This window comes from Palaemon carinicauda, chromosome 41 (assembly GCF_036898095.1).
Source record: "Palaemon carinicauda isolate YSFRI2023 chromosome 41, ASM3689809v2, whole genome shotgun sequence".
In the NCBI taxonomy this organism is placed as follows: Eukaryota; Metazoa; Arthropoda; class Malacostraca; order Decapoda; family Palaemonidae; genus Palaemon; species Palaemon carinicauda.
This window is the reverse complement of record NC_090765.1, coordinates 36444798-36461096: the sequence shown is the minus strand read 5'-3', so window position 1 is coordinate 36461096 and position 16299 is coordinate 36444798. Positions and strand designations below refer to the sequence as shown.

At 39.9% G+C, this 16299-nt stretch overlaps 1 protein-coding gene across 1 annotated transcript in view; it reads right to left on the bottom strand.

Annotated features, from left to right (window-relative positions):
- The window catches only part of LOC137632529 (uncharacterized), a 158260-nt gene that overhangs the window by 97929 nt on the left and 44032 nt on the right, over nt 1-16299 (bottom strand). The window contains exons 7-11 of the mRNA XM_068364506.1: nt 14648-14760; nt 11676-11852; nt 11208-11273; nt 10123-10279; nt 5863-6016 (exon numbers count right to left, since the gene is read on the bottom strand). Coding sequence (XP_068220607.1) covers nt 5863-6016; nt 10123-10279; nt 11208-11273; nt 11676-11852; nt 14648-14760 — 667 coding nt within the window. The remainder of the gene's footprint in view (nt 1-5862; nt 6017-10122; nt 10280-11207; nt 11274-11675; nt 11853-14647; nt 14761-16299) is intronic.

The window sequence follows — 16299 nt, the reverse complement described above, 5'->3', positions numbered from 1 at the left end:
GCGGCTCGAACCTTTCTGACATGAGGAATCTTAGTACCACGTCTAAATTCCAACCAGGTGTAGCCAAACGACGCTCCTTCGTGGTCTCAAAAGACTTAAGGAGGTCCTGTAGATCTTTGTTGTTGGAAAGATCTAAGCCTCTGTGACGGAAGACTGATGCCAACATGCTTCTGTAACCCTTGATAGTGGGAGCTGAAAGATATCTTTCTTTCCTCAGGTATAAAAGGAAGTCAGCTATTTGAGTTACAGAGGTACTGGTCGAGGATACTGATACTGACTTGCACCAGTTTCGGAAGACTTCCCACTTCGATTGGTAGACTCTAAGGGTGGATGTCCTCCTTGCTCTAGCAATCGCCCTGGCTGCCTCCTTCGAAAAGCCTCTAGCTCTCGAGAGTCTTTCGATAGTCTGAAGGCAGTCAGACGAAGAGCGTGGAGGCCTTGGTGTACCTTCTTTACGTGTGGCTGACGTAGAAGGTCCACCCTTAGAGGAAGAGTTCTGGGAACGTCCACTAGCCATCGAAGTACCTCGGTGAACCATTCTCTCGCGGGCCAGAGGGGAGCAACTAACGTCAACCTTGTCCCTTCGTGAGAGGCGAACTTCTGCAGTACCTTGTTGACAATCTTGAACGGGGGGAATGCATATAGGTCTAGATGTGACCAATCTAGGAGGAAGGCATCTATATGAACTGCTGCTGGGTCCGGGATTGGTGAGCAATATATTGGGAGCCTCTTGGTCATCGAGGTTGCGAAGAGATCTATGGTAGGCTGGCCCCATGTGGCCCACAGTCTCTTGCACACATCCTTGTGTAGGGTCCATTCTGTTGGAATGATTTGTCCCTTCCGACTGAGGCAATCTGCCATGACATTCAAGTTGCCTTGGATGAACCTCGTTACTAGAGAAATGTTTAGATCTTTTGACCAGGTGAGGAGGTCCCTTGCGATCTCGTACAACGTCATAGAGTGGGTCCCTCCTTGCTTGGAGATCTACGCCAAAGCCGTGGTGTTGTCCGAGTTCACCTCCACCACTTTGCCTTGAAGGAGAGACTTGAAGCTTTTCAAGGCCAGATGAACTGCCAGTAGCTCCTTGCAGTTGATATGCATTGTCCTTTGACTCGAGTTCCAAGTTCCCGAGCATTCCCGACCGTCTAATGTCGCGCCCCAGCCCGTGTCCGATGCGTCCGAGAAGAGAACGTGGTTGGGAGTCTGAACAGAAAGGGGCAGACCCTCTCTGAGGCTGATACTGTCCTTCCACCAAGTCAGGGAAGACTTCATCTTCTCGGAAATGGGGATCAAGACCGCTTCTAGCGTCTTGTCCTTTTTCCAGTAAACAGCTAGGTGATATTGAAGAGGACGGAGGTGTAGTCTTCCTAACGATACGAACTGTTCCAGGGATGATAGTGTCCCTATCAGACTCATCCACTGCCTGACTGAACATCGTTCCTTCTTCAGCATGTTCTGGATGCATAACTGGGCTTGACTTGTTCTGGGGGCCGACGGAAAAGCCCGAAAAGCTAGACTGTGAATCTCCATCCCTAAATACACAATAGTTTGGGATGGGACCACTTGAGACTTTTCCATATTGACCAGGAGACCCAATTCCTTGGTCAGATCTAGAGTCCACTTTAGATCCTTCAGACAGCGACGACTGGAAGAAGCTCTTAGAAGCCAGTCGTCCAAATAGAGGGAGGCTCTGATGTCCGCTAAATGAAGGAATTTGGCTATATTCCTCATCAGCCTCGTAAACACAAGAGGAGCTGTGCTTAGGCCAAAGCACAGGGCTTGAAACTGGTAGACAACCTTTTCGTAAACGAATCTCAGAAAAGGTTGGGAGTCTGGGTGGATGGGGACGTGAAAGTATGCGTCCCTTAGGTCTAAAGAGACCATCCAGTCTTCCCTTCTGACCGCTGCTAGAACGGACTTTGTGGTCTCCATGGCGAACGTCTGCTTTGTGACAAAGACATTCAGCGCACTGACGTCTAGCACCGGCCTCCACCCTCCTGTCTTCTTTACCACTAAGAAGAGACGGTTGTAGAAGCCCGGGGTTTGATGGTCCAGGACTTTGACTACCGCTCCCTTTTCTAGCAAGAGAGACACCTCCTGTTTCAATGCTCGTCTCTTGTCTTCCTCTCTGTACCTGGGAGAGAGATCGATGGGAGACGTTGCTAGAGGGGGTTTTCGTACAAACGGGATCTTGTACCCCTCTCTGAGCAATTTCACAGATTGTGCATCTGCGCCTCTCTTCTCCTAGGTCTGCCAGAAGTTCTTGAGTCTGGCTCCCACTGCTGTCTGAAGAAGGTGGCAGTCAGACTCTGCCTTTAAAGGACTTGGTTCCTTTCTTCTTCCCACGTCTCCCTTCAGCACGAGCACCTCCTCTGCTGGAGGCTCTGCCACGAAAGGGCGGAATAAATATGGACGCTGGAGTGTCCATCCTTGGTCTTGACAAGGTAGGCAAAAGGGTGGCTTTGCGGGCAGAGGACGCAACCAGGTCATGGGTGTCCTTCTGTATCAAAGAAGCAGCAATCTCCTTAATCAAGTCCTCTGGAAAAAGGCACTTAGAGAGAGGAGCAAACAGAAGTTCTGATCTTTGACACGGTGTCACTCCAGCTGACAGGAAAGAGCAAAGGTTCTCACGCTTCTTGAGGACTCCGGATACGAACGATGCAGCAAGCTCACTAGATCCGTCACGTATGGCCTTGTCCATGCAGGACATGATGAGCAAGGAAGATTCCTTCTCAGTCGGGGAGATCTTCCTGCTCAAAGCTCCCAGACACCAGTCCAAAAAGTTGAAGACCTCGAAGGCTCTAAATACTCCTTTCAACAGATGGTCTAGGTCCGAAGGTGACCAGCATATCTTAGAGCGTCTCATGGCTAGCCTGCGGGGAGAGTCTACAAGACTTGAGAAGTCGCCCTGGGCAGAGGCAGGAACTCCCAAGCCGAGAACTTCTCCCGTGGCATACCAGACGCTCGATATGGAAGAGAGTTTAGCAGGGGGAAACGTAAAGGCTGTCTTCCCTAGACTCTTTTTGGACTGCATCCAATCTCCTAAAACTCGTAAAGCTCTCTTGGACGAGCGTGCGAGGACGAGTCTCGTAAAGGCAGGCGAGGACGACTGCGTACCTAAAGCAAACTCTGACGGAGGAGAGCGCGGAGCCACAGACACAAACTGGTCCGGAAACATCTCTTTGAACAGAGCAAGAACTTTTCTAAAGTCCAAAGAGGGTTGCGTGGACTTGGGCTCGTCAAGGTCCGAATGTGGTTCATCAACGTGTGCCGCATCGTCATCATCAGAGAGTCCATCATCCGAGAATTGAGGAGGAAGCGGCAATGGAGTAGGTATCGGCTGGTCAGCTGAGTCCGGTCGCACGGGTGCACGCGTGACTGAACCGGACGCAACGTCATGGAACTGTTGCCCAGTCTGTGAGCTGGCAACAACCATAGCAGCGCGGGGACGCACAGCGTCTACTCCAGACTGTCTAGTCTGATGTGGGCGAGCAGAGGCAACCACACTGGATTGCGGAGGTTGACGCACCGCGTCAAAACAAAACAACTCTGACGGTTGTTGTACCTCGCGAACGTCAACGGAAGGTTCCGTGCGTCGCTGAACGTCAACATGCGGCTGGCAGGGTACACTGGAACGCATGGGTGGCGGGACTCTCTCAGCTGGAGAGCGCAAGAAGGTCGCCTCAGCGTCCACAGGACGCACAACCGTGGTTGGTTGTAGGCAAGAGGTTGGTGCAGCAGCAACCTTCTCCGCACGAAAGTCCTGCATCAGAGACGTTAATTGGTACTGCATGGTCTGCAGCAAAGACCACTTAGGGTCTGCAGGAGCAGGTGCGGCGACAGACGGTGTAACTGCCTGAGGCGGTACCGCTTTGCCTCTCTTAGGAGGTGAGCAGTCATCGGAAGACTGCAGCGAGTCCGAACTGACCCAGTGGCTACAACTGGGCCGTTGGACTTGCGCGGAAGGGACCGACTTGTGCTTAAGAGGTCGTGAGACCTTGGTCCATGGTTTCTTACGAGAAACCTCTTCCGCAGACGAGGAATAAATGGGCTATCTCGTCTTTGTGTGGGTGGGGCGATCTTGGGTAGATACGCCCGAAACCACGGAGGGAACGTCTGTACGCTGATTAAAGCCTCTCGAACCCATTGGTCGTACGACATTGCTTCTCCCCTGGACTTGGGAGCTAGCAAGAGGTCCCGGACTAGGAGGACGACAGGCACGAACAGACGAACCCTCAAGCGCAACACTATCCACAACACTATCACTCACTTTATCACTTCCCACTGCACTCTTACACTTCAGCTCCTTGACGTCCGCCATGAGCTGGTTACGGTCACTAGCCAAGGACTCAACTCTCTCACCCAGAGCTTGGATGGCACGCATCATATCAGCCATTGAAGGTTCCTGAGTGCCAGAAGGGGGATTAGGAGCAACCACTACAGGGGAAGGAATAGGTTGTGGGGCATGAGGAGAGGAAAAATCAACTGAACGAGATGAACTTCTCCTGACTCTATCTCTCTCTAGCCTACGTGTATATTTCTGGAATTCGATAAAATCGAATTCCGAGAGCCCAACGCATTCCTCACATCGATCTTCCAATTGACAGGTTTTATCCCGACAATTGGAACAAACGGTGTGAGGATCGATAGAGGCCTTCGGAAGACGCCTTGAACAGTCCCTAGCATTACACTTCCTGAATTTTGGGACTTGAGAAGGGTCAGCCATTTTGAATTGGTCAAAGGGGAATTCAAAAACTATCCAAAGTCATCAACAAATAATCCGATATCAACAAAAGAATGCAAGGATTTATTGAAGAGAAAGCCTGCACATCGAAAGCTCAAAACTAGAAACGTGTACTTCACCAAATAGTTGTGAAAACAAATCCAGTTAGCAACAGCGAATTAGTAGGTCTTGCCGGTAGCACGACAGAGAGAAAATTGAGTTCTTTGTTTACAATGAATACTGAGTACCTGCACGACAGATGGCGCTGTTGAAGTACACCCCCTACCTGCATAGCGATCGCTGGCGGATTTTTTACGTAGAGTTTTCTGTCGAGCAGCAGAGCTGCAGCTTATATAATCACCGGCTAAGTTAAATATTGAAAAATAGTACTGTATACTGCATCTGATCTTTGAAAAGAAAAATCTAAAGGAAACTTAGACTTAGTTTATACAAAGAATGAATAAATTTACAAAACTAAGATTACACATGATATAGAACAATGAGAATATAATTAGCAAAAAAATTGTCAGAGAGCTCTTCTCTATTTCTTACATGAAGTTGTTAACCAAATACATTGTTAATCGAGGAGTACCTGTATTTAGTCCCCATTTGAACCCTAATCTTTACATTGTCACCTAAATAAACTAGGCTAGTCTTCTCTGAACTTTCCACTTCTTTCCTTTCACATTTAGTCCCAATCACAAACCAGTATAAAAACAAACCTGACAACTAAATCTTAAAATTACGAAAGGGCATACCTGGTTATGTTGAAATTTGTCTAACAAACAAAAAAGCATGAAACACTCATAAAATAATCATACTAATGGAGGTTAGAATATTTGGCCAAAGCAAATTTGACAGTAAAAATGAAGCATTGCCAAGGAATATTGTTTACCATGAAGCCCGTCAGATGGCATCCCTAGCAATAAACAAAGGGAGGAATGCAATTAGAGTGAAGGAGAGAGATAATGATTTTTTAATGTTACAAGTCAAAAAGCAGCTTTGGCAAGGAAGCACTGTGAACATCAGGTAAGATCCACTGGAATAATAGGCAACAGCAAGTTATTCCAATAAACATATCCAACAATCACAGTAGTAGAGGATTAACTACCCTTACAAATAACAGAAAATATACTTACATTGGTGTCAAAATACGAATTGGGAATCCAACCGAGCTGCACAGCTTTGTTGTGAAGACTACATGATTTTTACTGACAAAAGAACTACTGCTACGTTGAGTAGTTGAGGAAGTAGTTGTCTCAGCCTTGGAGTTTTGAGAACTCTTGTGGGTTGCTAGAAATAGACAAGTAACAATTTTCAATATTTCAGATTTCTAATAATTACTGTATTGTTTTAACAACAAAATAATTTATGACAAAATGTAAAGCTTATCCAAACCAAGTGCAAAAAAAGGCAATCAAAATTTTCCAAAACTATTATGGGAATCCAAATGGTTAACTCGACGCAAAAAAAAGTTTCCAAATATTCATTAAAGACTAAAAATCATGCTTTTCTGTAAAGTACACCTATTATTATTATTATTATTATTATTATTATTATTATTATTAGCTTAGCTACAATCCTAGTTGCAAAAGCAGGCTGCTATAAGCCCAAGGGCTCTAATAGGAAAAAATTGCCCAGTGAGGAAAGGAAATAAGGATATAAACAATATGAAAAGTAATAACAAATCTAAATAAAATATTCTAAGAACTGTAACAACATAAAAACAATAAAATGTTTTAAAAACAGTAACATTAACACAGATCTTTCATATATAAAATATGAAAAGAGACTTATGTCAGCCTGTTCAACATTTCATTTTCTGCAAGTTGTAACTTTTGAAGTTCTACAGATTCATCTACCCGATTAGGAAGATTATTCCACAACTTGGTCATAGCTGGAATAAAACTTCTAGAATACCGTGTAGTATTGAGCCTCATGATGGAGAAGGGCTGATTATTACAATTAACTGTATACCTAGTATTACGAACAATATGGTACTGTCCGGGAAGATCTGAATGTAAAGGTGGGTTAGAATTATAAAAAAAAAAAATCTTATGCAACATGCATAATGAACTAATCAAACATCAGTTCCAGAGATTAATATCTAGATCAGGAATCAGACATTTAATAGACTGTAAGTTCCTGTCCCACAAATTAAGATAGGAATCAGCAGCTGAAGACCATACATGAGAACAATACTTGAAACTAGGTAGAATTAAAGAATTAAAACACTTCTTCAAAAAAGGCTGATCACCAAAAATCCTAAAATACTTTCTAAATAATCCATTTTCTTTTTGTGCAATTGAAGGGAAAGGCCTTATGTTTCTCAAAAGTAATTTTTTTGTCGAAAATCACAGTTAAAATTTTAAAAGAGTAGTATTAGGGACTTTGTTGAATCCAAGCTCATGTGGTCCTAAGTGATGATTCTAAAAAAAATTCATTTCCAAGCAATAACGGTTTTAACACTTAAACTTTTTTTATTTTCTTTCATAATTTGTAAGATTTTCCGAGTCAAATTGGGAAAATATAAACCCTGCTGATACAGAATCTATTCAGGAAGAAATATAACCACCCTCATTCCTTTTATATATATTTTTGGTGCATTTATGTCAGTGCAGGCAATATTACACCACATAACTCAAAATTTATAATTACGAGACAAGTTTCATTGTGATTTTGATTATGCTGTGCAAATATATAACCTTTTGGAACAAAACTCAACCAAAAATGAATGCTATAGCTTAAATATGAAGGTTGCTACGGCGATTTAAAAATCTGATTTATTTTTGTTTTTCTGCTAGTAGTCAAGATCTAGGGCCCTCGCACAATAGGATGTGCAAAATAGTGCGGTCATCAGAATTAATGGAACAACATGCTGTACACTGTACATTATTATTATTAATAATAGGAGGAGATTAAGCAGCCCAATGAGTCAAGCTTGATTTCTACAGAACTGGCCCGATTAAATTCTAGAAGAAAAAGTATCATTTATATTAAAACTAAAAACGAATTCTCAGTCCGATTTTTTACAATAGCTAATAAATTTGTTTTATGCTTAAAATAAAGACACACTCATTGCACCTGGCAACTGCTTCACAAGGTTTGCACATCAAATACCCATGCGTCACCTTTGTGTAATCTTTACAAAATCTTGCTAAAATCACTTTAGTTCTCCTTTTTTTTTGTACTGAAGATTCCCATAGTGGAACAACAGGGTTTATTGCTTTCAACTTATTACCATCAGATTTGTTATTCGACTCGGCTTACTATTTTGTAGCTATGAAATGCTTTAAGTGGGTTATATAATCTTTCACAGGTAGTTTAAAAGCTTGCTTATACATACATACATACATACTGTACATACATACATACATACATACATACATATATCCATACACATAAATATAAAGGAGAGGAGGCAAGGAAAAGGTGGGCGGAATATTTTGAAAGTTTACTGAATGTTGAGGATAATAGGGAGGCAGATATAATTGCTGTTGCAGGTGTTGAGGTGCCGGTGATGGGAGATGAGAATGAGAGATATATTACAAGAGAAGAAGTGAGGAGAGCACTAGACAAAACGAGAGTAGGAAAAGCATCTGGTATGGATGGTGTGAGAGCTGAAATGTTGAAGGAAGGGGGTGTGACTGTACTTGAATGGTTGGTGAGATTGTTTAATATGTGTTTTGTGTTGTCAATGGTACCAGTAGATTGGGTTTGTGTGTGCATTGTACCACTATATAAGGGTAAGGGAGATGTGCATGAGTGTTGTAATTCAAGGGGTATTAGTTTGTTGAGTGTGGTGGGAAAAGTGTATGGTAGAGTACTGATTAATAGGATTAAGGATAAAACCGAGAATGAAATCTTAGAAGTACAGGGTGGTTTTAGAAGAGGTAGGGGTTGTGTGAATAAGATTTTTACAGTTAGGCAGATATGCAAGAAATATTTAGCAAAAGGTAAGGAGGTGTAGGTTGCGTTATGGATCTGGAGAATGCGTATGAGAGAGTTGATAGGGAAGCTATGTGGAATGTGATGAGGTTATATGGAGTTGGTGGAAGGTTGTTGCAAGCAGTGAAAAGTTTCTACAAAGGTAGTAAAGCATGCGTTAGGATAGGAAATGAAGTGAGCGATTGGTTTCCGGTGAGAGTGGGGCTGAGACAGGGATGTGTGATGTCGCCGTGGTTGTTTAACTTGTATGTTGATGGAGTGGTGAGAGAGGTGAATGCTCGAGTGCTTGGACGAGGGTTGAAACTGGTAGATGAGAATGACAATGAATGGGAGGTAAATCAGTTGTTGTTTGCGGATGATACTGAACTGATTGCAGACGCGGAAGAAAAGCTTGGCCGATTAGCGACAGAATTTGGAAGGGTGTGTGAGAGAAGGAAGTTGAGAGTTAATGTGGGAAGAGTAAGGTTATGAGATGTACAAGATGGGAAGGTGGTGAGAGGTTGAATGTCAAGTTGAATGGAGAGTTACTAGAGGAGGTGGATCAGTTTAAATACTTGGGGTCTGTTGTTGCAGCAAATGGTGGAGTGGAAGCAGATGTACGTCAGGGAGTGAATGAAGGATGCAAAGTGTTGGGGGTAGTTAAGGGAGTAGTAAAAAATAGAGGGTTGGGCATGAATGTAAAGAGAGTTCTGTATGAGAAAGTGATTGTACCAACTGTGATGTATGGATCGGAGTTGTGGGGAATGAAAGTGACGGAGAAACTACTGATTGTATTCGAGATGAAGTGCCTGAGGAGTATGGCTGGTGTATCTCGAGTAGAGAGGGTTAGGAACGAAGTAGTGAGGGTGAGAACGGGTGTAAGAAATGAGTTAGCAGCTAGAGTGGATATGAATGTGTTGAGGTGGTTTGGCCGTGTTGAGAGAATGGAAAATGGCTGTCTGCTAAAGAAGGTGATGAATGTAAGAGTTGATGGGAGAAGTACAAGAGGAAGGCCAAGGTTTGGGTGGATGGATGGAGTGAAGGAAGCAGTGGATGATAGTAGGATAGATGTGAGAGAGGCAAGAGAGTGTGCTAGAAATAGGAATGAATGGCGAGCGATAGTGACGCAGTTCCGGTAGGCCCTGCTGCTTCCACGGGTGCCTGGGATGACCGCAGTGGTAGCAGCAGTAGGGGATTCAGTGTTATGAAGCTTCATATGTGGTGGATAACAGGGGAGGGTGGGCTGTGGCACCCTTAGCAGTACCAGCCGAACTCGGTCGAGTCCTTGTCAGGCTGGGAGGAACGTAGAGAGGAGAGGTCCCCTTTTCTGTTTCATTTGTTTAATGTCGGCTAACCCACAAAATTGGGGAAGTGCCTGTGTGTGTGTGTGTGTGTGTGTGTGTGTGTGTGTGTGTGTGTGTGTGTGTGTGTGTGTGTGTGTGTGTGTGTAAAATCTAGTATGACAAACTTACTTGGAGCTGATGATTTCAATGAAGGTGTTGACGTAACTGTGGGCGTTGGTTTTGTGGGAGCACTAGATACTACTTCTACATTTGTTTGAGATGGCTTTTCAGGTACCTTCATTGTTATTTTTCTAAATGTAGTGCTCTTGTTCTCATTGTTTTCTATCTGCAGATGGAGAAAAATGACAATGTACAGTATTACATATTTCTTTGCAGGTCAAATTTTGTATAATGCCCAATCTTGCAAAAATGCCCACTCTACTTAGGAAATCCTTACTTATACTTCACCTCACTACTTGAAAAACATAAAACAGGTTAAAAAGGAGGAAAAATTTATGTATATGAAAAAATGTAGTTCTCAATATTTCCAGCCTTTTGATCAACACTGACTATTACTTTATAAATGTATATTAGTTACTGAGTCAGGAGGCAACTACTGGCATGTTAACATTCAACAGACCTCAATAGATTAAGTGGAATTTTCAGCAAGGCTATGTTTGAAGGTAATTGGTTGAATAAACTAAGGCCTATTAACCCTTGGAGGTCCATAAGAGGGAGATACATCTATTTCATGTAAAACACAATCAACTTTGGCTCTAGTTTATGTTTAGGTTAACCCTAAAGGTTTCTAAAAAAAATATAACAAAAGGGAATCAAATCATTCCTTATAAAATTTGATTTCGGAAAAACCTCTACCTGCACAATCCCATTTGTTGAGTGGTCCCAATGAAGACAACAAGAGAAGTAAATTCTAGGAACAGGGCTGTCACATAGCCTACTAATTTTGGTAGAATAAGCTAATCTACTCAAACTGGTATTATATATTAACAAGAGGGCTACATTAAACTCAGATTATACAACATGGTTAACTAAAGGGTTAGTAAGCCATAAGGGTAACTGTTGGACGTTTGTTGGAAATCCTTTCATTTGATTACATTGATTAATGAAAGAAAAGTTGCAAACTTGTTTTTAGCCTGAAAGAGATTGGTTTACAAGCCTGTGGCTTCTACTACCAGAAGAGCCAAGAAGATTATCTAACATGACAAATCTTCTCGATTAATTTCTAGCGTAAGTGACACACTAAAACAAAGTACCTGTTTGAGATATCTGCTTGGAGACTGTGCGCTGTGTTCTCCGGGAAGCGAGGTTTTCACAACCATCTAAATTGGCCATTTGAACATAAAAAAAAAACTTATAATGAAGACATTGGCAAGTTTATTTTAGTTGGTTAAATCAAGAATGGTTTCATTAACCAAATCTAGTTTAGAATATAATTCAATTTCTTTATTTCTTATATGATAAAAATTGTCTATTTCAGCTATTAAAGGGTGCAGGTCAGTGTGTAATACAATTTCAAAATATATCAGGTTAGATGTATCAACTGCAAATGTCATTGCAGTTTTTAGGATCTTGGAGTTTTAATTTAGCTTTACTGTACAATATTTAACAGGTTCTAAATCCTCAAGAGAGATAGGGTTAAAGGAGATTACCGTCCACACACTCCACTATAGGCTTTGATTTCAGTTGAATGAATCGAGAAACTGCAGGTATGACTTACTGACCGTTGGAACTTTAAATGTAGATGCGACTTTTAGTTTCTTGGCAGGCGATTCTTCTTTGGGAATTTTGCGAGGTCTCCCTCTTTTCTGAGATGTCACTGGTTTAAATATAGATGGTGATGATTCTGATGGAGCAGCATTCTGGCTTGCTACCTCAACCTTGCGACGAGGAGTTGAGCCCTAAATGAAAATAGCAATAACATTACAAAAAAAATTTCATATCACTAAAAAAATTTGGAAACAGTACACATTAATGAACAGATTAAGAGGAAAATAATATTGCAAAAATTGTAGATGACATATTCACTTACATACTGATCCACACCACAATATTTTCACACATATATAATAATGCCTCTATATTCACAAAGCTAAAAATGGAGAGTGCAAGCTTTCCCTTTGTAAAAAATCCTTTACCTATATAATAAGGAATTTTATGCAACCTTATATCCTTTCTACCCCAACATTGAGGAAGATAAAAAAAAAAAAACAGGTAAAGGAAGGGGTGAAGATGGGATTAAAACACGAAGAAGATTATACAGTAATGCCTCACAACACAAAATTAATTCATTCTGGAGTGGCTTCCGTACAGTGATTTTTTTCGTGTTGTGAGTCATATTTCACAGGCAAATTGCCTAATTTGTTCCAAACCCTACAAAATACCACATAAAGTCTCATTATAAAACTACAGTATAACCATAATGAAATACTGTACAGCCAAATACATTTGAACCATTTAATATACCTAACCTAAATGTTAATATCTGTAAATTACGTAGTTATTACAACATAATGTAATAATAAATGGAAAATAATACAATACACACAGTACAATACCGTACTAATATAGTTACCCGTATTATAGACTCCAACTACATTTTCTGTCTGAACCAATTTTCTTCAATTCTGTGATGGGTGACTATTTTAGGTTTTATTTTAGATTATCCCTTTTGTTTCATAACGATTTTAAACATCACAGTTCAATTGATCACTAGTAGTACACGGGTTTAAAACCTTAAAAATAAATCGCTCAGATCTTATTACACGTGATAATAAAAGAAATCGTTTAGCTTACGTCGTAAATTTTCCTAAGTTCCGTTTGCTCTGACCCATGCCACGGGAAGCTCCTCACAGTTTGCTCTTTCTTGGTAGTAGTAGTAGTAGTCGTAGTAATAACTGCTCTACTTACCATTCATCGGCTCCCCAAGGTTAATGCGATGTATTTTGGGTACGCAAGTATAACCTACGCAAGTATGGCCTTGCTTATTTCATGGTGTATTTATTCATTTCGTTTTCCACTTATTCTACTATATTAAACATAACAGCCATTACGATAAAAACATCATTGATTCATATTTAGCTTTTATTTTTCTCTCGCACTCGCCGAGTGTCACGCCTTTGTCCCCAAATAAACCAATTAAAACTAACCCCCGGATGTTTTGATTGGCCGACACCTTCCTACCTACCTGCCGACCCCACCAAGAGATTTAAATTGGGGTACTTTATTTATTTACTCATTAAATTCTTTCGTTTTCCTCTTATTCTAGTATAATAAACATAACAGTCATTACGATAGATTCATATTTAGCTTTCAAATTCCTTTTTTTCACGCACGCGCCGAGTGTTTTTGTTTTGATAGGCCTACACTACCAAGAGATTTAAATTGGGCCAATCGCATGCAAATTCTCGGCCAGGTCACGCCTTTGTCCCCAAATAAACCAATTAAAACTAACCCCCGGATGTTTTGATTTGCAGACACTTTCCTACCTACCTGCCGACCCCACCAAGAGATTTAAATTGGGCTTCTTGTACCTTCTTTCCTACCGTGACCTCGTTACTGGAACGACGTATTTTTTTAGAAGTGTGTGTACAATGGCCGCCATCGAAATCATGCCTTTTTGGGGTGTTTGAAATTAAAGGGAAAATAGCTCAAAACCGTCTTTTTGCGACATTCTAGAGCATCGGAAACGTTCAAAACACCTATAATTACATCATGTTCCAATTTTTTTTTGCCGAAAATACTATTGTTTTAATGTAAAAATTTACCCTATTTTATTCTAGGCCTGGCTGGCAAATCTCTTTTCTTAAAGTGAAACATTTTTCGTAAAGCGAGTCATAAAAATATTCGCATCTTGTTTAGTAGCATGAAAATTTTGTAAGCAGAGTCTTTTGTGAATAGAGGTATGACTGTACTCTACTTCTATAGGAAATCGAGTTGAAAAAAAAAAAAAACATTAATTTGGTTCCCCAGTGAAACTACAAGACAACATATTTCCAGAAAAATTATCATTTTAAAATATTTCAAAGCAGCTTTTTATAAAATATTACATAAAAATATCATGTTACAGTAATTGGATTTACAAAAAACTACATACATAGTAAAAAGTAAAAACTCGGAGATAAAATCTCCCAGAATTGAGCAATTTGGTGATCGAATGAAATTTTCGAAAATTTTTGCTACCGAGATTTGGATTGAGACCCTTAGCCAAGGCAAAAGATGTGACCAAGATAAATAGCCTCCTAGGAAGGTATAACTATAGTCAATTCTTTTAAGTGAGGCAGATTTGCACCGACTCACAGGGGTGCCCTTTTAGCTCAGAAAAGTTTCCTGATCGCTGATTGTTGAACAAGATAATTCTAACCAATCAGCGATCAGGAAACTTTTCCAAGCTAATAGGGCACCGCTGCGAGTCGGTGCAAATGCGTCCTCATTAAAATAAATTGAGTATAGACAAAATGTGAAATACAATATATTAGTAGAGGTGATGAGCCTACTTAACTCACACTTACATCTACTGACTAGAACATTTTTGATTCTGGATTTGGACTGATGAAACTCAAAGCCATGTAAAGTAATAATTTGTCTTTCATATCAACTCATCAAATAATGAAAGTTTGGTCTGTAAGTTTCACATTATCCTCAGCGTATTTCTCTTAGGCTAGAAACTAAAAGAAAATTTTGAAGATTTTCTTACAGTTGTAGATTTTGTAGCCTGGCGAATGTGCTCTTGCTCTTCAGTACCACCAACAGGTTCCTTTGCAAACGTAAAGTTTTCTATGGTGAGGTTAGTTACACCCTTCCGCATAACTGAAATATGAGAATAACAATTAGCGTAATTGTATTCTACAAAGTATTAAATGAAATTAATTTCTACTGACTGAGTAGAAGAAAGACTTCAACCATATTAAAAGATATTTGCACATATTTACACGATAGAGAGAGAGAGAGAGGAGAGAGAGAGAGAAGAGAGAGAGAGAGAGAGAGAGAGAGAAAGTGTGTGTGCGCGCGCGTGCTTTTTGTTTCTTTCACTGATAGAAATCCATGAATTGCTCACTATAATTCACAATACTGTATATTGATGTTCAATTTATTCTTAAACTAATAAAAGTTATTAAATATAATAATACATAATTAATAATCATCTATTTCACGTAAAATACTTGCGCACTAGTTAAGATATGAAAAAGTTAGGGACTTTTGGTCTACATTAGACATTTACCATGTATTCTTATGGGAGAAATTTGTTTCATATCCGCAATTTTGGTATATGCAGTCATTTTCATAAACTAACAAATCGCGGATAAGGAGAATTGATTGTAGTTAAAGAAACATTTTCAATACAAAGATCTGGACGTTGAGGAGCCCACTGTCCTTAACCTAGTTGCAATCATACTTTGAGAAAGATTTTACTCTCTGGTCAAAGATTTGCCATCGTCCTGACATAGCAATGAAAACCTCCTTCAGGGATTGCAAAATATGCCCATGATGAAAAACCCCACTCACCTACTCTACCACTCAGCAAAAGGATGAATCCTCTAGAGCAGAGGTTCTCAATGGGGGTGAAATTCACCCCCAGGGGTGAATTTTGGGTTTTCAGGGGGGTGAATTGTGACCAAAGTTAGTTTATGGGTGAGGAGAGCAATTATAGGCTTTGGCGTGTCTGGCCTGTCAAGTGGGCTGGGATTATATCCTGTGCTGGCCCAGGGATTAAACAAGTGACCACCAAGTTAATCCTAGGATTGTAAAAGGTACCGAGGAAGAGACAGATGGCTAGGAATTATTTAAGTAGGCCCCAAGAAAATAACTTGGCAACCCCAAGGTTGGGAACTCCTGGACTATACATAACTGAGAAGCTAATACCAATTTCAGTCTTGAATTATCATCAGTATGTGTCTGAATGAACCTTATTTCCAGGATTGTATCTTCAAGACTAAGTACAATAATTTTGTTTCTTCACTGATATGCATGCATGTGTCCGTGTTTTGTTTTTAGTTTTTATTATCATTTCAAATGTTATTTTTTCTGTAAATGGGGATTTTGGAATATATATATATATATATATATATATATATATATATATATATATATATAATATATATATATATATATATATAGTATATATATATATATATATATATATATATATATAATATATATATATATATATATATATATATATAATATATATACTATATATATATATATATATATATATATATATATATATATATATATATATATATATATATATATATATATATATTATATATATATATATATATATATATTATATATATATATATATATATATATATATATATATATATATATATTTATATATATATA